Source organism: Amaranthus tricolor, chromosome 14 (genome assembly GCF_026212465.1).
Source record: "Amaranthus tricolor cultivar Red isolate AtriRed21 chromosome 14, ASM2621246v1, whole genome shotgun sequence".
NCBI classification, from domain to species: domain Eukaryota; kingdom Viridiplantae; phylum Streptophyta; class Magnoliopsida; order Caryophyllales; family Amaranthaceae; genus Amaranthus; species Amaranthus tricolor.
The window spans coordinates 3,898,450-3,922,634 of NC_080060.1; the positions used below are offsets into that span (position 1 = coordinate 3,898,450).

A 24,185-nucleotide genomic window follows, 5' to 3' on the forward strand; every position below is an offset into this window, starting at 1 on the left:
TTAAAATAGCACAAACTAAGGCTGGAAGCATCAATTTTATAAAAAATCCGCGCGATATGCTACACAAGTAGATAGCTATCTCAGTTGGTTCCATGTGTTGCACGCTATCTCGGAGGTCGCAGGACCAATTCCTCCTATTTACATTTATGCTGCTGACTGGAGCTACTCCGCGGCATGATATAATCCACGGCTTGAGTTACTACATGATAGTAGGGCTGTCTCAGTTGGTCTCAAGTGCAAACTGCTATACTTGAGGTTGCAGGATCAAGCCTCCCCAACTACATTTTTTGCTGCTGAATGATATTGAGGGATGGGGCCACTCCGTGGCATGCTTCAAAGCCGCGGCTCATTTGGCCATATTCGTTTTTCTTGAACTCGGAGCGTTTCGCACGATCACTTTGAAAATGTCATAACTTTTTCGTTACAACTCGGAATTCGACATATGGACAGTCGATTCGAAGCTTACGAGCTCAATTTTCATAATCCATCAGAAGGTTTGCCAGATTGTGTATGTGTTCATTCTCGTGGGGCTTTCGAATATTCTCTACGATCATGTTTCTTCACTAAATCAATTCCGACGGACACGTATTTTTCCGCATAAAGGAAGATGTTTCCGATTGTTGGGGCTATTTCATCACATCATCCTTCATGCGTGGGGCTAAATGTTATGGTAATATTTATTCTTTTATTAATTTATTTAATAATTAACATCATATTACTAAAATACCCTTTGACCTTTCGTGTTGACCTTGACTTTCGGTCAATGGGCTTTTTTCTGAATTTCCCATCCTCCTTGAATGGCCCATGGGCTACTCACTTCCAAATACCCTAATTTCCCTCCAGAATAATAACCACCTATTTGACTCAACTTCCCACTCACCCACATTCTTTGATCATCCTTCTTCCACGGTAGATAACTGCCCACTATCTTCCACTCTCCATCATAACCACCAGCTGCTGCCCATTACTCCCATGATCATCCACTCCTCCTCAGGAATAACTTCCTTTCCATCATTATAAATAGGAGCAGCCACCAAGAAGGAAGGATCATCTGAAAATAATCCTCTTAAGCATCCTTGCTCATACTCCACTTCATTAACCTACCCAAACACTAACAATCTCAATCCCGACATCTCTTCTTGCATTCATTCTATAATCGTTCATTCATTAATTTCCGATTTACGTTCTAACTTGAGCGTCGGAGGGGTTTTCCGGGAGATCACCCCCCGGACAAGGCTAACGTGTTGTGTTGCAGGAATTCAGGTCGCTTCCTCCTACGAATCGCTGCTTCCGATAACACTTCCACCTGTGGTATCTTAAGTGTCTTCCACTTCCTCGTTTCGTTAACCGAAACAAACTCGATTTCAACATTGAAATATTATGAAAGGTAAATTCAACATTAAAATTGTTAGAGATAAAAAATTTTCTTAAATTTTCTTCAATTTAACTATTTTAAGAAATGGAATATAGCTTTAAATATCCACTTTGCAAGTAATGTTCCGGAAACTTTTAATTCATATTATTTAATCACATAATATTAATCCTTTTCTTATTTAATATCCGATACCATTGCAAAAAATTAATTCATAGAATTTTTTATTAATATTATCTTAAAAGGTATTGAATTTTTAATCGATAAATAAAAAATTATAAAGGATCAAGTCGCATAAAATGTACCACTATACCTAGATACAATCGCACGTTATGTGGGACTGAATACAGTTGAGTTGCACACTTTGTGCAAATGCACCTAGGCAAAATCGCATAATATATGTGACTTTGCCTTTTTTCAAAATAAAATAGTTTTAATTTTTATTTCTTGAATAAATTATCAAAATTTAATCTACAAAAAATTAAAATATTTTCGAAAATTAAATGTGTCGGGTTTACTATGAGCAAGCCTTAAGTTTGTTGTATTGAAAAACATAAAAACTTTTTTGTAGCAAAGGGTAAAATTAGAATATTCAAAAAAAATTTGAAAATCACACAAAAAAATGGCGACAAATAAGATACAACATTATTTTTTATCTTTGTACTCCCTATGTTCTTTTTAATTTCTCACTTTTACTTTTTGTTTAGTTTTAAAAACAAATTTTGAGTCTTAATATCTCTAAATATGTATCATGAAAAACTTTACTCCTTCTTATTCACTTTAAATGTCCCATTTGAGTTTTCAATACTGTTCATCATCACTTTTATTATGTGTTTTGTTTTTAATCTATAAGTTAAAACATAGTCAAGTGGAATCTTGTTTAATTCGTTTTATTGTTAATTTTATTAAGATCAACTTTTTATAATTTTTATTCAAGCACAATCAAAAATATTTAAGATTGAAAACATGCATTGACAAATGTGCCAAAACCAAATGAGACATTTAAAGTGAGTAGGAGGGACTGAGGGAGTAAAAAAATATGATCAAAAGTATATATTAAAACGAATCTAACGAGATCTCGCATGAACATATATTTTAGCTTTTATACTTTATATCGTTAAAAAATTTAGTTAAATTTATTTTTCTTCAAAATGAAATATTTTAAATGAGAAAAACATTAGAAAGCTGAGAGTATTTTCTATCTTCAAAATGTACCGAAAAATTCATTAAAAATTTCTAATCAATCATTATAATTTGTAAATCACCATAAAAAAACAAAAAAATATCAATAAAATAAATAAAATAAAAAAAATAAATTAAAATCTTAAAGCTCCCCATAAAAATAATTTATCAACGCGGTTATTTACTTAAACTATTAAATATTCACAATGTTGCGGGTAAAGTAGGTGGGAAAACAGCCAAAAAAAACGAAGAGGCCATGCTGTCACATGTCGTTATGATGGTGAGGTAAGAAAATTGGGAAAAACCAATGAGAATAGCAGCTTTGACATCTTGTAGGGTCCCACTTGGTAGCTCTGGTGGGCCTAATGAAGGCGACTTGGGCCGTGTCGTATTAATTGGGCCACGTGCACTAGAAGACTTTTGATGTGGGGACGATTCTCAGATGAGTAGTTGCCCACGTGGACGGATAAGTGGAGAATAGGAATGAATGAATGATCATGAGTTGAGTCTTGGTCGGATTGTATTAGATCAGAATCTAAACCCACTAATTTTTGGTGGACTAATATTTGAACTCAAACTCTTAAGGTCTGGAAATTTTAATCTCGGATACGAACTCTTTAGATTTGACGGTTCTAAGGTCTTAAATAGATCTTAAATAGGTCTTAATTTAATGTTCACACTTAAACTTCTGACATTTTAAAAGTTATATTTGTAACTATAAGAATGTTGTATATAAGTTTATATTGAGTCTATATAGTAATATAAATATAAAAATAGATTTAGAACAAATTTTCAATTGATTTTAGATTGTGTAATAAGCTAGGTTTAGAGCGAGTCTGGCGGGTCTTAAACTGGTCTAGCATGTTTGTGTTTAAATTGATCCAGAGATAGGGTCTAGGTTGGGTCTGGGTTTGGGTCTAAAGATCCTAGACCAAACTAATTTATTCTTTTTGGACCAAAAACTGAAACCAAGTACGTTAGATCTCAAAAAGAATTAAACTCAGACTCTAAAAATAGAAGCGGATCCAATAGCGTCTTGGACCCATGACCATCTCTAGTGGACAAGGACTTGAACACACGCTTTGCCATTGCAATCACAATAATAGTGGTTAATTTTCATTTCTTATGCACTTTATTTTCTAATTTTTCTTTTTTATAAGTTTTTCAAAATAGTTTGATTTTGAGTCGGGTCATTTTTAAACGAGTTATTATTTACCTGAAAAAAAAGACAAATTAATCTTAAAGTACACTTGTTACTCAAATAACTCTTTCAAATTGCCAGTTAATTAAAGCAATTGTTGGCACTCTCTAAGTTGATGAATGATTTAGTGTTGGTGTACATCACAACTGCACACCCTTTTTCTTTTCCATAAATTCCAAATGACCTTTTCTTGTGCTCATAGTTATGCACTATAATTGGCCTAAACTCTTTTCAAAATTTGAACTTTTTTTTATTGTCAATGATTTGTTTCTTATGGAAATCAAATGATCCAAATATTAGAAAAAAAATAATAATATTAGGATATATAGTCTATGTTACATTTATAGCATTATATTAGAAAAATATACATCATTTTCACCTAAAACGACAAGAGCTACTAACTAATTTGATTTTATAGATTATTACTTTTTCATTCATCTAATTTATATTTACATATATATCATGGCTTAGCTAGTAGGAATGAAGAAATATAATATCAAGTTAACAAAATAGAAGTAAAATAAAAATGAAGATAAAGAAGATGAAAGACTCAAATAATAAAATGGAAAAAGGGTTTCATACAATAAATTACGAAATAGAATAAAAGAAAATAATATAATATTCCAATATATTATTTGATGATAAATTTTAAATTTTATACGATGTTAGATGATATATTTATATTTATATAATTAAAAGTTAAAAGTTTTGTAGTTTACTAATTAAAATTGAATAATGCCCTAAAAGCGTTTGTTTGCAAGATCCTATTAAAATGTACACCGTAAATAATACAATGGAGGAAGTTAAATTTCAAATGAAATATATGCATTATATTATACTCATATTAACGAAAAACCAAATTGTTGAATGTCACTCTTTGAATAAAATTTTTCAAAAAGTTGTTTGTGTTTTTTTAATTTTAATTATTGAGAACGACGATGTATTAGAGTTCGAACAATGTGTTTCAAACTCCAATATTGCCAAGATCGAGTGTATAAAGTTTAGTGACAAACAAATTACGCTATCAATGATATCGACGTTTGTAGGAGAGAGTAAAGCAATAAAAAACGACACGAAGATTTAACGAGGTTCACCTAACTTAGGCTACGTCCTCCGGTGTGTAGTATCTCTTATATTATCAAAGGAGTTCAAAGAACTCTCAAATATGGAGAATTACAATAGAGAAGAGATATAGGCTAGTGTTTGGCTTGGGGTGTATTTTGTGGATGTTATTGATGTGTGAGCATGAGAGCTCTATATATAGTACTAGGTACATGAATGTCAATAGCTCACTTGAATACATAGTTAATATAGAGTAATGAATAATATGAAATAACTCCAAGGACTTGAAAGGTCGAAAATCAGCATCCCATGCACATCAGAGGATCCGCTCGACCGAAACAGAGAGCTCGCTCGGTCGAGCGAGCATCAGTAGCATTCTGGAGCATTCTGTCTGACCGCTCGACCTACCAATATGGCTCGCTCGGTCGAGCGGGTAGGTCGAGCGACCTTTCTGCTTTCTCTGTCAGAATTCTGATCGAGCTACCATAAATCCAAACCTTTCTAATTCTTCATTAATCTTCATTAACACCAATAATTCCCATGAATACTCTCCACATAATTACACTCTTTTGGATTCCACAAACCAAGAGTCACACATATGAATACACATTTTAATTGTGCACTCAAGTCACACTAATCATAACAATTACGGGGTATGTTAAGAGAAGGAAAACACTTAATAAAAATTGAATTTTAAACCTTAAAAAAGAAAATTTTAATCTAATTAAAATAAAATCTAATTATCTACTGATGTGCTATTGATGAATTGTGTAAATCTAACAACTTTTTTTAGGTCAAATGTTGCCTTGATATATTCCACTATAATTGGTCAAATTTTGGCTTGGATATATTCCAAAATAAAATCGGTGCACTCGTGCAATACCTAATATCTTTTACTTGTGTCTGTTAAGCACTTATTTTCAATAAATGAAACATATTATTTGGCAAGTCAATGAACTGTTTTAATTTGAAAATGAAGCTTAAGTTCTCTCACCAAATTTAGGTGAGACAAAAAATATGGGATTATGATTGATCTTCATAAGACATATTCACTAAAAAGTAAAGTTGTTTGGTAAAATAATTTATTAATTTATTGGATAAATAATTTAATCTATTTTGATTCAAATATATGATTGAGTATCAAATTTAATGCTAGTGTTTTGAGATAACTAGTTTGAAATATGTTTTGTTTTTGAATAAATTGTTCCATAAAATCAGTTGATTAATTTGATCAACTTGAATCAGCTACCAACTATTAATTATTTATTGTTCCAAAATCAAATATCACAACTCATGAAATATAAAGTTATATGGATTCACAAAGCTATACTCTAACAACCCATTTGGTTATCGATTGGTGGTAATAGAAATGATTTATAAAGTAAATTTTCATAATATGTATTATGTCATTTTAATGGTGATAAAATTTTTTTTGTTCACATTTTCATTACCACTTAATACCACAATTTTAAATAGCAATGCATAAATGAATTTTATGATGAAAATGATATTGTGAAGGTAAATGAGCATGACCATTAAACTACTAAAATTACTCTAACTTTTCATTATTATTCCACTATTTAATACTGATTACAAATGGACCGTAAATGTTTAATATATTTGATTTAATTCTTCCTTTCATAATACCAGTATATACTTGTGTAATTGTGTATTATTAATATTAATATCACTAACTATCCTTGTAAATCTGCTAGGCTTCAACAATATCATTATAAAATTGTTTATATATTTTTATAATAACAATTATTAAATTTACATTTTATTTCCTCATCTAATCCGATCACTCTTTCTTTTCCTCATTTACAAATTTTATTTACGTGTTATTTTTTGTCTTCTTCTTCCCTTTCTTTCAACCATATTTAATTTTCATTTCTCCTAATTTACAAAAATATAGGAAATATCTCATCTTACTCCTATTTCTCAAACAAAAAAATTCAAACAAAACTTACGTGTAGTAGAATCAATAAGATTTGAATGATTTAGCTTCATCACATAAGTAGACAAAATACATATCAATATCAAAATACACTATTGAAAAAGGTAAAATGCAGGATTAAGTAAAGTACACATGTCAAGGAACCAACTCAACCAAAAGCTTAAGCTGATGGTTGAGGCCCCAAGATATGTTATATACTCTAACACGCCCCCTCACACGAGACCCCATTGGGCTAGAAGTGTGGATGCGCATAGGCGCTGAATATTCCACTTTAAATGAGGAGTGGTTGAGATTCGAACCCCTGACCTCTCACGTTGGCTCTGATACCATGTCAAGAGACCAACTCAACCAAAAGCTTATGGTTGAGTTGGTTCCTTGACATGTTATATACTCTAACAACACAACTCAAAAAATAAATACACAAGTGTAAATTGAATCAACCACGTACATCTTCTTTTTCTTTATGATATAGGTCATAGGGTAAACCGAAAAAAAAGCAACGAGAATCTAACTTAGGTTTTTCCATGAAAAAATGTGTGATTGCATATGTGTTGAATAATATTTTTAACTGTCAAAAAAAATTGTGAAAAAGAAAAATTAATGTAGGCTTTGGTACCATGTGGAAATAATATTTTTCCCTTGTTTTTCTTATTGACAAATTGAATATATATATATATATATATATATATATATATATATATATATATATATATATATATATATATATATATATAAACTTAGGAAGATGGGCTAACTAACCCAATATAATATATACTAATAAAAACAATATAATTTTAATAATATAATTTAATAAAAATCAGACCCGATTCTAAAAATAATCAGATCTTAGAAATTACTTATTATGAATTTTTTAATTGAAAATTTTGTTACAAATAACAAGTTTTAATTACTTAGTGACTAAAATGAAGAAAACAGCCAAAACCCACTGAAAAAAAGTCAGCAAACAAGTAAAAATATGGCTATCATAATCAACAAAAAGATTATATTCCAATTAGGTCAAGCATGTTGCTGTAGCTACACAGCAACATATACCTGGAAAACAATGGGATGAACAACCCCAAGTGTCAGCTCCATAGAAAGGGGACCATCGATAAATATAGAAAGCCATTTTTTTATTATAATTAAAAACAATACAAAATAGAATGAATTTAAATAAAAATGTATATATCAATTATATAGTGAGTGATTAACATTATTTGATTAAATTAAATATGGATTATGTATGTATGTATGTCATTTTCTTAGGGTGCTAATGGGCTATATGTGGACCTTCTTCTCTATTATTCTAGAGCAAATAATATGTCTCGGTCAGACGACTTCAAACAAAAAACTCATATTTTAGCTCATAATATGTATTATATGCACTATTTAATCCATATATAAAATGCATCTCTTACTCGTCTCATACAACAATTTAATATTGAAAATTGGTTTGATTGGAGATCAATTGATATAAGTTTGAGACTTAATAAGTGGCTTAATTCATTTTGGTCTAAAGTATAAAACATGAGATAGTAGATTGATTTTCTATTAAGGATCGCCAAATGAACACTTTTGACGCATTTGTTAATAAGAATATAAATTAATTTTCAAAAAATATATAAAATTTTAATTAGCTGATTAACCATGTTAATTTTTTTTTGTAATATTTATTTTTTTTATATTTATTTATAACAATTATGAATAAAGTGAAATATTTAAATAAGGTTGTGGAAACACGATGAGAAAGGTGCTTATTATTTTAGTTTTTTGTTGGAAATTAGATAGTTGAATTTGCCAAATATGAAAAATCAAGTCTAACAAGGAATACCACAAAAAATTTCTTATGATCGATTTTGTATATGTCACATGGAACAATGTTTGATATTTCCTTTATCAAAAAATATTTGTGTTTAATATCAAACTCTTCACCTATTTTTACTCTTAATTAAATTCGATCTACTTTATTAGTTTTGTTAAGTGTATGGTATATTGGTATATCTTTTACATGGTGCAACTTTTTTAAGTACGTTCAATTTGTGGCAATCCTGAATGGTTGGATGAATAGAATTATGGTTTGGCCCGATAGTTGAAGGTTAACTTGATAAATTACATATTTTGAGATTATAACTTTCTATTCGAGTCTATGATATGAAAAATCAGCATGAGATAAAGTTTACGATTTTAAATTGTAATTAAACACCTAACGGCCCGTTTGATAATCGATACTAAATAGTAAATAGTAGGAATATGAATGATTTATAGTGTGAATTTTCAAGATTTGTCATTCCCATGGTAATGAAAATTTATTCATAAAAAAGTTTTTTTCTTCACAAGTTTTCATTACCACCCAATACCATATGTTTAAATGGTAATGCATTGGAATGAATTTTGTGAAGAAAAAAATATTGTTGAAGGATGTGTAACAATGATCATTAAACTTGTCAAGAAATATTTCTACCAAAATTACACTAACTTTTCATTACCATTCAACAATTTTAGTACCGATAACCAAACATGCCAAATTATTACTTATAACCTTTAATTGTTTAAACACAATTTGAAATCGAAATTATATGTCATGAGTAATCACTTTAACAATGCAATTGTACATTGGGTCAACCAATAATAACGGTCTCACCCTAAGACCGTATAATTTGGAAAACCAAATTGTTATATGAGACGTATTTCATATATGAGTTAAATAGCCCAATTAATACAAAATATGAGTATGAAATCTTTATTTTGAGGTTGTCTCACCGAAAGACGGTGTCTTAAGCGAAGGAATTATTTTGACAATATGTGTTTCCAATTTCCATATACTTATTGATGAAAGCCAGCTTTGACAACAAGGCCCATGTAAAGAAACACAATATGTGTTGGCCCAAAGTTCCTTATTCATTGTTCCTTTGTCTATAGATTTTGTAATTGTTGGATTTAATCTATAATATATTTTTAAAATAATAAAAAGCCACATATTTAACTCATCAAGTATGTATCACAATTTACAACCCTAAAATTCTTATCAAATTCAAAAATAGCCTTTTTCATTGTTCCACATATTTTAATTACGGGATGAGTAAAGCATGTTCTTAGAAGAATTGTTTTTTCTGATCATGAGTTGGGTTGCAAATTTGTGAAGGAAACACCTCTTTACTGCATTCTGTACAAAATCCGAAAAAATTATATTAAAAATTAATTGGTAATTGAAGAAATAGTTCATAAAAAATATATGCTAATCAACCTCATTTTAATTTTTTGATATGAGATTATATATAAGTTATTTTCTAACATAATCATCATAGTTTATATTTGAGCTAATCTTTTTTGCCCCGACTTTGGTGCTCACCCACCTAATGTGCTTTATCTTATATCATCTTTGTGTATTTATAATATTCTTTAGAAAGAGATATCAATTTATCAAATTTATGCAAAATTAAAGAAAAAAATTTTGGAGTCAATTTGACAAATTGTAGTTACGTGGTGCGATTGACTTTTTTGACCAATTAAAAATATTGACTGATTTGCTAATTGTTAAATCAATTGTTTTATTTTAAAATTAATGGAAGAGTTACTCAGTTTTTTATTTTTGCTTAAAAATTTATTTTTCAATATACTAGTCATTCACTCATTTGTCAAAGTTATTTTTTTCTTTTACTATTTAACCAATTAAAAAGCCAAAAGCCACCCAAAAATAGTCATTCAATCATACCTTCGATCTATTCAATTTATACTAGAGTTAATTATTGGCGGATTGTCCGTCATGCTCAGCCATACAACTAAAAAAAAGGATGAGCTTGGACAATATTTTCAGAAAAAAGTTCAAAGTATGTGCAGGCAAGCTCACCCAATAAATATTATTGGACGGATAGCGACAAAATAAATTATCCGCAGATAAGTTTGTCTACCCGCTTATTTTATTATATTTATGTAAATTTATTTAAATTTTATATATTAGAAGTAATTATTTTAAAAAGACTCATAAACTCCTTTTCACTTTTAGTTTTCACATGTAATCTAAAAAAACCTAAAAATATTCACAAATTTTTATATATTCACGAGCTCCATACTTGATCCACTAATAGATACTCCCTCCGATCTTTTTGATTTTCCACATTATTATAACGGGTAGTTTCAAAAATTCTTCCACTTTAGAATACTTTTTATTTTTAGAAAGTTTTTATCTCAGTTTTACCCCTTAAAATCCCCACTTTTCTTTTAATGTACCCTTTTCTTTTATTTATAATTATTTTCTCTCTCATACTTTCAATATAATCATTACTTCACACTACTATTTAATTAAAATAATACCCAATACAACCTCATACTTCCAATACAATCATTACTTCACACTACTATTTAATTAAAATAATATCCACTACAACCCAAAGATTATATATTTCTTAATATGTGTGAAAAATCCAAAGTAAAAGATTAAAAAAGGAGAGAGGGAGTATTTAGAATTAAATTTAGTATCCTACTTGCCCAAACCGATATTGTGACATATTTTACTCCTCGTTTTTTTAAGAGCAGCACTAAAAGAATAAGCAAGCAGAACCAGAAGTCTGAACAGCTGCTTTCTCAGTCATCTCTTCCTGGTTTTCCTTCGAATTCATCGTAAAGGTTTTATCTTTCTGCTTTATTTTTTGTCTTTTAACCTTTTATTTCTTTGTTTGCACCATTTTTCTGATTCGTGTATGTTCGATTTTTAGGGTTCCTTTTCAATTCACGTGCTTGCTTTCTCTCTATATGTTTAATTGATTTTTATTCACCGCTCTTCCATTATTTTATACTCCTATTTAACATAATTCAAACAATTTTCTGATTGCTTGACCTAATTCGTCTTATCTACTTGGTCAAATTCTTTGTGTTTTCGCCAATCCTTATTTGCTGATGATGAGAAAGCCGCCAGTTTTGATGGGTGTAGTTCTGATTCTTTTGAATATAGCAAGGAATGCTAGAACTTTTGCAGATATAATTGCTGTACTTAAATTATTGATTACAGTAACAATTTCTATTGGTTCATGAATTAGACCCAATCTTTTGGATTGAAATTTTCGCATTTTTGTTGATTGCAGTGATAAGTTTTTGAAGGTTTCTTATTGGGAACTGAGTGTTTCTGGGTAAGGGTTGTTTTGTTATTAAATTTAGTGCATAAGACCTTTATACAATGTTTGGATAGGAGGAAATGGAGGGAAAGGAAGGGGAGGTGAATTGGGTGATTGCATTTCTCATCCCCTTCCTTTCCTTCCCAAAAATTTAACCAAACATCATATTAATCTTCTATTTTATTGCCGATACATTAGGCAATTGCTAAATTTTTGGCTCTTTGAAGAATGATATGTCCTGATTGATTGAGAAGGATTAGTGTCGTGATTTAGTCACTTAGATGTCAAGGAGATTGAGATAATTGGAGGATAATTAAACTAAGTTTGTGTAGCTTTAATAATCATGTATTTCATCTCAAATTATCTTGATGCTTAAATGAATATCCACTAATATCAGGGCTGGCAAAGCTGACCCGACCTGCTAATTTAGTCTGAAACCGACCCGAAACTAGTGGGTTTGGGTTTAGATTTCTGACCCAATTAATAAAATACATGTGCTGGATTTTGTTTTGTGTGAAATTCAGCATTTCCAGCTACTTATTGTAAGAGCGACTCTCTTTCGCAGTGCTATTGTTATTGTTATTCTTTAAGTTTGGACTTTGGAGTTTGGAATTCATCTTGCTTTAAGCTGAGTAGCTGATAAACATGAGGAAATGATATGGTCGCTTTAACAGCGCATCTTTCCAAATGGAAGTTTTATTAAGAATGTTCAAGCAAAATTAGAAAATTTTTTTGGATAAAATCGCAATTAATGTCGTTATTACTTTATGCTTTACTGTCATGAGTCTGAATAGACAAATTTTTCTCTTTATGTAGCGTAATTTTCAAATTTAGTTATAAGAATTTCCCATCGGGATTGATTGTCAGAGTAGTGAAAGCTCTGTAATATGTCTGAATGAGATTCATTTGTTTTGACGAATATGTTCTCAGTTATGGGTAAAGACTCGAAGAAAAAGGAGCCTGCCGCAAAAGGCAAGGGAAAACAAGCCGCGGGTGCTAGTGATGAGGGCGGTTCAAAGGATAAGGGTGGTGGAAAAGGAGATAAGCTTGGAACTTGCAATTTTGTCAAAGGTAGGCTACATCCTCTCGGCATTAGCTTTTCTCTTGCTATGAATGCAATGTTGTTTTTAATGTTACTGATATCTCCCTTTTGATTTATGTAATCCAGCGAGGCATATATTGTGCGAGAAACAAGGGAAAATTAACGAGGTATACCAAAAACTGCAAGAAGGTTGGCTTGACACTGGGGATAAGGTCCCACCAGCTGAGTTTGGAAAGGTATAATTGAATGAACTGCCCAAGATTTCATAGTTCTCCTCAGTTCTCAACTTGTACAATCTATTTTTTTTTCTAATGTGGCTTGTCATTTTACATGATTATATTGACACAATTATGTAACTTTGGGAAACAACGTGGCGAGTTGTAGACCACACTATCACATTGAGGTAGTATGCTGAGACAATGCAATCCGCGGAAAGGAAGGGGAAGGGGAAGGGGAAGGGGAAAAGAAAGGGTATGCAATTGGAGTGTCAAAAAATCTGTGTTTTGAGCTATATCAAGGGATATCTTATGGTTTTGACTGATATTTAGGCGTTATAATATTGTGCGAAGGTCGGAGGAACTAATAAAAATGTCAACATAACCGATTCATCTACTACGACGATTATGCTGCTGGAATAACTGTTTTACTTGTACAACTGTGTGATGGATACCCTATTGTAGACCATGGAAATTTACAACTAGATTTATCGTAATCGAGTTGTGATAAATTGTGTGATTAATTCTGGTTTTTGTTCATCTGTCTGCGATCATGATAATTTTCGGCAGCAAACATCGAACAAAGGCATACGACATGACGACATCGATGCATTTATCCACCGAAAAGAGGCAAGAGACCAGATTTCGGAATGGTGTACAATATCTCTATTATCTCCAATTAAAATCATCTCATGGATACCTTAACAAGTAAAAAAAACCATGTGGGACAAAACTTCTTTGCTAAGTGACTCAAAATAAAACAAAAAACAAAAAACAAATACTTATCAAAAACATATATTTTTTTTTCAAAAAAATTATGCTTCTCAAATTAAAATCTCCTAATATCTTGACTTAAATGATGATTCATGAGTCATAACTCATAACCACACATAAAATAAAGGAAAATTGCCCAAAATAATTCAATTTTTTTTCGATTTTCCTATAATAATCCTAATTATCAATTAATCATGAATAATTTCATGTATTATATCATTTAACCCGGACTATTATTTCTTCACCTACTACCTATTTGTAAATTTAAATAAAGTTTCCTTTTTTTTTTCATACATTTTTATTTATATTTACTGATTACATACTCCCTTATTTCTTTACCCTTTTCAGTTTCATATCATGATATTAATTTACTCACTCCTACCAAATTCACCATTGAAGAGAACCTCCATTGAAGAACTTGATTTTCATAATGTTTTTTTGAGCAATTATATATTGATTTCAAAATGCTATTTTTAGTTACATAATGTGTTTAGCTTGCTACTAATTTTAGTTCAAAATGCTAACAATAGCTGAGCATCAGAATGGTTAATTTCAGAATGGTACCGTTTTTTTTTTTTTTTTTTTTTTTTTGAAAAAAATACATACTGATTTCAAATATATAGCTGAACATTAGATTGTAATTATATATTGTTTTTTGCTACTGTTTTTTTTTTTTTTTTTTTTTTTTTTTTTTTTTTTTTTTAGAATAACTGTTACAAAACACTTAGAAAAAATGTGGAGGAAAAGAAAAAAATGATATACTCCCTCCTATTCAGCTTATGTGTCCCATTTTTTTATGGTCAAGTCATCTTAATTGTCCCATTTTTATTTTTGGTATGGGTTTTTGAATTTTATGCCCTTAGAAGCTTTATTCTATTTTCAATTATACCCTCTATTACCCATACTAATTTTCATCCCTTACATTAAAAAACCCATAATACCACCCTCTTTCCTACCCTTAGGGTCCACTTTTGACTTTCCTTAAAATCCGTAAAAAGTCAGATAGGACTCCGAATAGGAGGGAGTAATATTCTTGAAATGTAATAGAAGTAATGCAAATTCTACATCTTAACAACCTCTTTATATATATTGAAGAGGAAGAACAGAAGAGGAATAAAATTAAGGTTAGTTATAATATCAACCTTTTAACAAAATAACAACTTGTAGATTACAAAAATAACAACTTATGAAATCAAGCATCACAACTGATTAAGGAGGAGCAGACTATATATTAACGTTCACATACTGATTTCAGCCGGTAAAATTTCATTATGTTTTAGCAATTGAAATGCAACTACATCTGATTAAAGCGATTAAAGCAATTACATATTGAATGGGATGTGGTAATGCTCTTTATTGCGCAAGAGAGATGAGAAAAAAATACACAAGTTGATTAAATTCGGTAACCAAATAACTTGCTATAACAAGTTTTTTTTAATAAAGAGATAAATTAAAATAAAATGTCGAAAAAAATATTTAAAAAATATGTAAAAAATTTCTAATTTTTTTAGTTATTCAATATTTTTATGTAAATTTTTTAAATTTTTCTTCAATTTTACATTAATTTTTAATTCTTTTTTTTTTTTAATGAATTACCTGCTATTAAATAAGTATATGGGCAAAGCAACTACGAGAGAACCATGTATTTTGATCCTCTTGGTGAGTTGGTGTATTCAAGGCTACTTCCTTAGATTCTGCAAGCACGATAAGCTGATTTCTCAGTCATCTCTTCCCAGCTTTCCTTCCAATTTATTGTAAAGGTTCGACTTCTCTGCTCAATTATTTGTCTTGTGACTTGTGAATTTTGACTTGGGTATGCTTTAATTTTAATGGGTTATTCTCAGATAAGTTAATTTTATAATATGTTCTCCGTTTCGTCTCTAGAGGTTTAAATAATTCGTATTTACTGTTCTTCGGAACATCTTTCTCAAGCATACCATTATAATCTAATCCCTTCCTCTCATTCGGAGGAGCTACTATTTAACATAAATTAAACAATTAATTACTTTAACAATTTATCAGATTCTGCTTTTGTTTTTGCAATCATGTGTTGCTGATGATTCGATTGTGACAAAGCTTCAATTTTTTATGGGTTTATTTCTGATTGTTCTAATATAGCAAAAAATGTTAGAATTTCGCAAATATATGTGCTGTTTTTTATTTTATTTTTGAAGGAGTGAAGTGATAATTCATTGAATTTCTCGTATTGGAAAACTGGGTAATTCTGGGTAGGGATTAGGAATTAGGGATTGTTTTTATTGTGAAGTTTAATGATTGAGATAATGGGGAATAGCAGGGATTAGCATTAGATTAGTGGGTAGGGATTAGGGATTAGGCAATAGGTGGGATTAGGGATTAGGGATTAGTGGGTGACATGTACTTCATCAAGAATGATTGATAATTGAGATAATGGAGAATAGTAAAGCTTGATGTGTGTGCTAGCTTTGAGCAACATGTACTTCATCTAGAATGATTATGATGCTCTAATAACTATTGACCAATATGCATATTCAGCTTGATTTTGTGTGTGTTAAGCTTCAGCATTTCTAGCTACTTGATTTAGAAGCAACTCTATTTGATAATGTGATTGTTTTTCATCTGTGTATGGAGTTTGGACTTTATCTAGCTTAAATCTGAGAAGCCGACCAATAGGGGGGAAATGATATGGTTTTTGTAACATTTGCATTCTTCAAGGTGGAAGTTGTCCAAAGAATGTCGAGGCACTATTGGGAGATGTTTTCTGACATGATCACATTTGGCGTTGTTGTTAGTTGTTACCCTTTGCTTTTTTATTTTATGAATCATAAATCATAAATGAGTCGTAAAAGTGAGGGTTACGAAATAGGAATCAATTAATGCTGATAAAAGAAAAAGGTTTGTGATATGTTTGAATGAGATACATTTGTTGTTTTTACCATTAGATTCTCTGTGATGGGCAAAGATTCAAAGAAAAAGGAGCCTGCTGCAAAAGGTAAGGGGAAACAAGCAGCGGGTGCTAGTGATGAGGGCGCTTCTAAGGGTAGCGGGAAAGGAGATAAGCTAGGTACTTGCTCTTTTGTGAAAGGTAGGCTACATCCTTCCTCCCAATTTGATTTCCTCTCGTTATGTATGTGATATTGTTTACATTGTTACTGATCTCTCGCTTTTGGTTCATGTTATCCAGCGAGGCATATATTGTGTGAGAAACAAGGGAAAATTAACGAGGTATACCAGAAATTGCAAGAAGGTTGGCTCGACAGTGGAGATAAGGTCCCACCAGCGGAGTTTGGAAAGGTATATTTGAATATAACAAAGCTTTGTCATTTATCATGATAATATTGCTATAGCTTATGTAAGTTGCAAGTAGCTGCAGGGAACAATGGGGCAATTAGTAGACCATAGTACAACAGTAAGGTCATACGCCAAGGAAGTGGTTATTGTGGGTTGGAAGTGGGGAATGCTGTTGGAGACTCGGAGTGTCAAATTAATTGTAAAGCAACAATGTTCAAAGACTTTTTTTCTCTAGGAATTCTATCATACTTTTAGTCATTTAGTTGTAAGGAGTGTTTTTTTCATTAAAGACTAGTCTTGATTTCAAAGTTTGCCTCAGGAGTCGGACAAGCGAATTTTCAAGGCCATCATTCGAGGCGTGCTAAAAAACTAAAGCACCTTTGCGTTGCACTTTACTTTTGAGCCTAGGACAGCCATTTCATCTTGCACCGTTTAAAAACTAAGGGATTTGCGGTTGAAGCACAATTATGAATTGAGATGTTTTAGGTCTAGATATGGGTAACTCTTACTTAATTCTGCAATACTCTATGTTGAAATCAAGAAAAGAAAGTGGGTGCTTTAAAAGGATTGGTAACTATTATTCATATCAACAAGTTACATCTTTTCCAAGTAGCTAATATGTACAAAACTCCACGGTCAAGCGTTTCAGTATGAAGTAGTCTTAGGATGGATAACCACATGATAAGTTATCAAATTGTGCACGAGTGAAGACAAAGTTCACCGGAAAAGGCTTGTCTTGGTTTGTGAAGACGATATACAACCATCATGAGTAGTGTCATTGATTAGGACGAGGTCAGGATGTTACAAAGTCAGCTTCTAAATTTTAAGCAAACATTACAAGGCAAAATCGTGAAACCATTTGTCAATTTGAATGATCTATGTGGTGACATTTTGCAGAAGATTTATTCCTAACTCTCCTTCATCTTGAGTTTGCCCCAAATTCCATTTGAGTTGTCCTCATGAGTATATCTCATCGCCTAAAATGAAAATAATTAAAGGACCACCCTTCTTTTTCTATATCTTCCTACCCCCAGTTTCTCTGTACCCACTACCCATTCCAACTTTATTAAAGCAACTTTTTGGTAAGGATGAGCTGATGAGGCTGACCTCATAATCATAGTCATCATGATTAAGATTTTAGCTAAACTGATCATCAATAATCGAGGGTAATGATATTTACATTTACATGAGAAATGTGGTTTGAGGAAAACTGTTTGATCCGGGGATTGGGTTAGCAAGTAATTTCGGACTTTGGGGAGTTTCAAAAGTGCCATTATGCTGATTTACTCTTGTCTGTGAGTGATGTGGGTGAGGAGAACTTACTGGAACCTCTAAGGCCACGGCCCTAGATTTCCTCACGTATACATAATGCCCATATGACATAGGGTTATCCGACACACCAGACGAAAGTTACTATTCATCAATAAGACAATAACCATTTTGCCGAGCTAAAAACTGCTGTATTCTCCCGCTGCAAGCATTTATCTCGATTTTATTAGTATTAAAGGTCTCAAATGTACATCTTCTCATTTAGTCTCAATGTGCTACTTAGACACGTACTATTGTTTTTCCGTTTTCAGTTGGCTGCTCAATACTCCGAATGTCCTTCCGGGAAAAAGGGAGGAGACCTTGGATGGTTCCCACGAGGAAAGATGGCTGGCCCGTTTCAGGAGGTTGCATTCAACACTGCTATAGGAGCCACCAGTGCGCCTTTTAAATCTACGTAATCATCTCAAACTTGCTCTTTAGTGGGATCCATCTCTAGATTTTTTTAACTTTGTTTCACTTGCTCAAACTTGGCCCTGATTACGATTCCTCAGGCATGGTTACCATATTGTATTGTGCGAAGGTCGAAGGGGATCATGAAACATGCAAGCATTACTTATTCATCTACTATCGATGATTTGGCTGCTGGAATAACTGTTGTTTTTGTACGACTTTGTGACGGTCACGAATACAGAGATACTGTATGGGAGACTATGGAGGTTTCAACTGGAAATTTGCATGATCAAGTTTTAGATCATACTTGTTGGCCTGCGAGATGTTGTGTTTCAGTTTCAGTTAATTGTGTGGTTATTTATGGTTTGTGTCCATTTTTTCTGAAATCATGATTATTATCCTCAAGAAACATAGACCAAAGCCTTGTGACAATATGATGCATTTATCCACTAGTAAGCTAATATATATGTTATTTAGCTTGTACACAACAAGACCTGCATAAGATGAGAGTTGATTGCACACAAACTCGATAAGGTTTCATCCTAAAACCAATTGGTAATAGGAGCAGTAATCCATCAAGCTTATGTGTTAGTCAACCTCTTTCGATGCGGGATCACATGTAGGTTATTTTTCCAAAATAAGTATCTTTTAGAGTGCAAGAGACCTAAATTCAATTATTGGCTGAATTGCAAAGTATCCTGTAGCATAGTAAATGGTGGTAATGAGAATAATTTGTAGTGTAAGTTTTTAAATAGTAATGTACTAGAATGAATTTTGTCAAGAAAATAAAATGATTGAAACAGATAAACATGACTACTAAACTTAGAGATTTTCCTTCTGAAATTACGCTAATTATTATTTGCATCATTTAATACCGCCAACTAAACAAACCAACAGAGTATGCCTTGACAATCTAAAATCAATTTCCTGATCTCCTGCACAAGGTTGGACATCATACAAACAGAATATTGACTTGAAACGCCCCATTTATCTAACCTTGCCGCAGTAGGCAGACAGTATTGAATGGCCAGCCAACCATGGAATTTGGACCTAGGAATGATAATTCCCCTTGATATCAATATATTTTTGAAATGTATTTTCCCTTATTTTAAGTTGCGCTTGGAAAGTTTTTAATGACTATGAAGAAAAGAAGAACGGGTGCAAAAGCTAAAATACTTAGATGGGTATCTTAATACTCAAACATGGGTATTACCTTGGTTTTGGTACTTAAAAAATTTTGCGAATAGAAAGTTGGTAAATACCAGAGCGAGGATCCCAATTCCCACCTACACTTCGTGAAATTTCAAAGAAAAATTACTTGAACTTAATCAGCAATGCGCAAAAGCTAAACTAGGCTTAAAGATCTTTTCAATAATGTACTATTTGCAAGAAAATTTAGATAGAAAAATATAAATTGATTTATTTGAAGAGAGGTGAGCAAATATGTAAAATATTTATTTTTATTCATTGTCAAAAATTAATTACATTATTGGGTATTTATAGTGATCAAGCTTACTTTTTTCTAGGAACTTTTATTATAATATCTTAGATATTTTTATTTTTTTAATTACTTGTTTCTAGGAACTTCTATTATAATATCTTAGATAATTTATTTTTTAATTCTTTAGTTTAGATATTTTTATGTTTAATATTTTTAAAATCTTAGATTTTTCTAGATTATTTTAACACTCCCCTAATCTAAAAAATCTTGAACTCTGAGTTGTTTTCTGAACTCGATATCTATCAGTTGATATGGGTTTTGTGAAAATGTCTACGAACTGTTCCCCCATCTTGCAAAACTTTAGTTCGATCTCTTTCTTATCTACCAACTCACTAATGTAGTGATGTCCTATCTCGATGTGTTTTGATTTACTATGTAACACTGGATTTTTCGTCATTGCTATTGTTGACACGTTGTCGCAGAATATTGTAGTTGGTGTTTCTTGCTTATGTTGTAGATCTAGAGGTGTTCATTCGGTTGATCGGCTCGGTTTCGGACGGGTGTTATTCGGTTCGGTTACATTTCGGATCGGATAGTTTTCGGTTGTGTGTTACAACGGGTCACACTCGGGTCGAGTCGGTTACTCACGGTTCCATTAGAGATCGGTTATTCAAGCTATCGGGTTAGCATCAGTTCGGTGTCGGTTGAAGTTCGTGTCGAGTGTCAATCGGTCTCGGGTTGTCATCGATTACTAATTGGTTCGGTTTATTCGGGTACAGATCGGGTTCGAGCTTTATTTTTCGAGTAGTTATCGGTTACGGATAACTATTGATCGGGTCAATATCGAAATAAGTTAATAGTCAGGTTTTTAATTGATGTATACTCATTTACTTAAAAAAAATAATTACCGATTGTTTTATCAGATATAGCAGATATGGGTGTCAAACAGGTCAGGTTGGGTCATTTTCAAGTTCGGATCATATATTAATGGGTCAAAAATTGAATCCCCGACCTGATCTGTAGCAGATCGGATCAACCTGCTAATGACCCATTTAACCTACTTTTTTTTAGGTCATTAAATTCATATATTTCAGGTCATTTGACCCATTTAACCTTAATTAAAGGCTTCCTCCAAAAATAAACATATGCCACTTAATGCAGCGAGTACACGGTTTTCTTTAGTAAAAGGCGAAAGAATAGTTCACTTTGTGCTCACGGCGTGGCTGCGTAAGTTGGTATGAGATCTGTGGAAGTGATTTAAAGGATTTTTCTTTTATTAGTATCTTTCATAGCCGATGTGGGACAACTTCCTTTGTTATTGAAAGTCATCTTCAGCTGACAAATCCCTTAGCCGATGTGGGACAACTTCCTTTCTTATTGAAAGTCATCTTCAGCTGACAAATCCCTCAATACATGGTAATTGGTATTATCTTAGTTTTACGAAGTATTTGGCAAATGTGATCCATCTTAAATTTAATAAATGGGTTAAACAGGTTTTTTTCGGGTTTGAATATTCAGCCTGAACCTAACCCATTTAATAAACAGATCAAGTCGGGTTGACCCATTTAATTAATTAGGTCAAAAATCTAAACCCAAACCCGCTAATTTCGAATCGGTTTCAGATCAGGTTAGCAAGTCGGGTCAGCTTTTGCCGGCCCTAATAGGCATATCAATTTATTTCAATTAGTTTATATATATATATATATATATATATATATATATATATATATATATATATATATATATATATATATATATATATATATATTTTTGTATATATATATATATATATATATATATATATATATATATGTATATATATATATATATATGTATATATATATATATATGTATATATATATATATATATATATATGTATATATATATATATATATATATATATATATATATATATATATATATATGTATATATATATATATATATATATATATATATATATATATATATATATATATATATATATATATATATATATATATATATATATATATATATATATATATATATATATATATATATTTTCTGTATGCAGTCTCTTCTGTATAGAACTTGTGTTCTTCCTTTTTCCTTATTATTAGAAAACTGAAATTGGACTTAATTTGCTAAAATTAGGTGAAAATTTGATTCGGATTTATAACAATTCGATTTACAATTGGTTCGGGTTTGTATCAGTTCGGGTTAAAAACAGTTCGATTAATAATCGATCGGGTTTGTATTAGTTCGGGTTAAAAACAGTTCGATCTTAATCGGTTTTAGTCAGGTTACATTCGGTTACGTGCATAATTCGGGTCGGATTTGACTCGGGTCGATCATTGTTCAGTTCGGGTAACATCGGTTAAGGTTTATATGTCGATTATAAAATTCGGTTGCAGTTCGAGTTCGATTTTGCCCTTTTCGGTTATCAAACGGTTCGAGTGAAGTATCGGTTCGGATAATTGCGGTTCGGTAAACCTAATAAACTTACATTTTTTCGGGTCGGATAATTTTCGATTCCGGGTCGGGTTTGTTTTGAACAGCTCTCAGTAGATCGATCAATATTCTTCTGAGTCAGACTGCTTCACATGCTGCACTTGTTGCAGCTAGGGATGGCAACGGGTCGGATCTGGACCGGGTCTAGGTGGACCCGGATCCATATCCGTTTTCTAGAACAGGATCCAGATCCGGACCCGGATCAGCGGGTCCTGTTTTGCAAGACCCAGATCCGGATCCACGGATACTGCGGATCCAGTACCGGATCCGGGTCCAAAACGGGTCCAGTTATGATTTTTTTTTTTGTATTTTTAAATGTGTTGAGATTGCAATAAAGCGATATTTATAGACTAATATTAATAATATATATAATTTCACAATGAATCACCCAAAAAAATATTATACAACTTAAAATTGTTTGATAAAGGAGTAGATCTGATAAACCAGAATGGTGATGATCTGATAAATAATACTTTACCTCTGAGTTATGGTGTAGAGTAGACTCACATCAATTCTACAGATTCATGTGTACATCAATTTTACACTGATCAGCCAAAAAGAATAAACTCAGTAAAAATCAAGAAATGATGCATAAAAATCCAATGTAAAATTACAACAATATGATGTTTGAGATGTTTGTACACGAGTATTATATAATAAAGAATTAGTAGTGATTACAAAAATGGAGTGGATCTCCAAAGCACAGTCATTGAGGTTACTGAGATAGTGAGGTACTGAAGTGAGATAGTGAGGCAGTGAGTAGTGATGGAAGGGAGGGAAACTGAGGCTTTGAGCTTTGAGGTATTTTTATTATATATTTTAATATATATTTAATATATATATATAAATAAAAAAAAAACGGGTCATCTAGATCCGCGGGTTCGGGTCTGGGTATTTTTTAAATTAGGATCCGGATCCGACGGGTCCAATTTTTTAGGATCCAGATCCGTGAAAATGGATACGGATCCACGGATCCGGGTTGGGTCCAATACCCATTGCCATCCCTAGTTGCAGCAATGTACTCTGCTTCTGCTGATGATAAAGCAACAGTTGCCTGCTTTTTTGGCGACCATGAGACCACCTTGTTTCCAAGCTGAAATACGTACCCACTTGTGCTTTTTCTATCATCCACGCTTCCGGCCCAGTCACTATCAGTGTATCATGTGAGCTTGAAATCTTTTTCAGTCTTGTACATGAACCCATAGCTCTTCGTTCCTTTAATGAATCTGAGACTCCTCTTTGATGCTATTAGATGATCCTTACTCGGTTCACTCATGAACCTGGATACGAAGCTGACAGCGTCAACTATATTTGGTCTTGTATGTGTGAGATAAATGAGAAAATCGTCCA

At 31.9% G+C, this 24,185-nt stretch overlaps 2 protein-coding genes and 1 non-coding gene across 4 annotated transcripts; 2 read left to right on the plus strand and 1 right to left on the minus strand.

The window, feature by feature from the left end:
* The first annotated feature begins 11,250 nt into the window (after nt 1–11,250).
* Nucleotides 11,251–14,013, plus strand: LOC130799645 (uncharacterized). Of its 2 annotated transcripts, none has more exons than XM_057662812.1 (4): nt 11,251–11,397; nt 12,813–12,953; nt 13,051–13,160; nt 13,710–14,013. In XM_057662812.1, exons 2-4 carry the CDS (start codon nt 12,815–12,817, stop codon nt 13,842–13,844), a joined length of 384 nt encoding a protein of 127 aa, XP_057518795.1. In that variant the 5' UTR covers nt 11,251–11,397; nt 12,813–12,814; the 3' UTR covers nt 13,845–14,013. The 2 variants fall into 2 exon arrangements, with proteins under 2 accessions (XP_057518795.1, XP_057518796.1); XM_057662813.1 differs by lacking the exon at nt 13,710–14,013 and adding an exon at nt 13,309–13,679 and having other exon boundaries at nt 11,252–11,397.
* Nucleotides 14,014–15,536: 1,523 nt separating this feature from the next.
* LOC130799644 (uncharacterized) lies at nt 15,537–19,385 on the plus strand. Its single transcript, XM_057662811.1, has 5 exons — nt 15,537–15,673; nt 16,835–16,977; nt 17,077–17,186; nt 18,764–18,906; nt 19,004–19,385. The coding sequence occupies exons 2-5, from the start codon at nt 16,845–16,847 to the stop codon at nt 19,047–19,049; spliced, it is 432 nt and encodes a 143-aa protein (XP_057518794.1). The 5' UTR covers nt 15,537–15,673; nt 16,835–16,844; the 3' UTR covers nt 19,050–19,385.
* Nucleotides 19,386–21,452: 2,067 nt separating this feature from the next.
* On the minus strand, nt 21,453–21,568 carry LOC130800555 (U5 spliceosomal RNA). Its single transcript, XR_009039436.1, has one exon. It is a non-coding gene; the product is annotated as a U5 spliceosomal RNA (small nuclear RNA).
* Nucleotides 21,569–24,185: the final 2,617 nt, after the last annotated feature.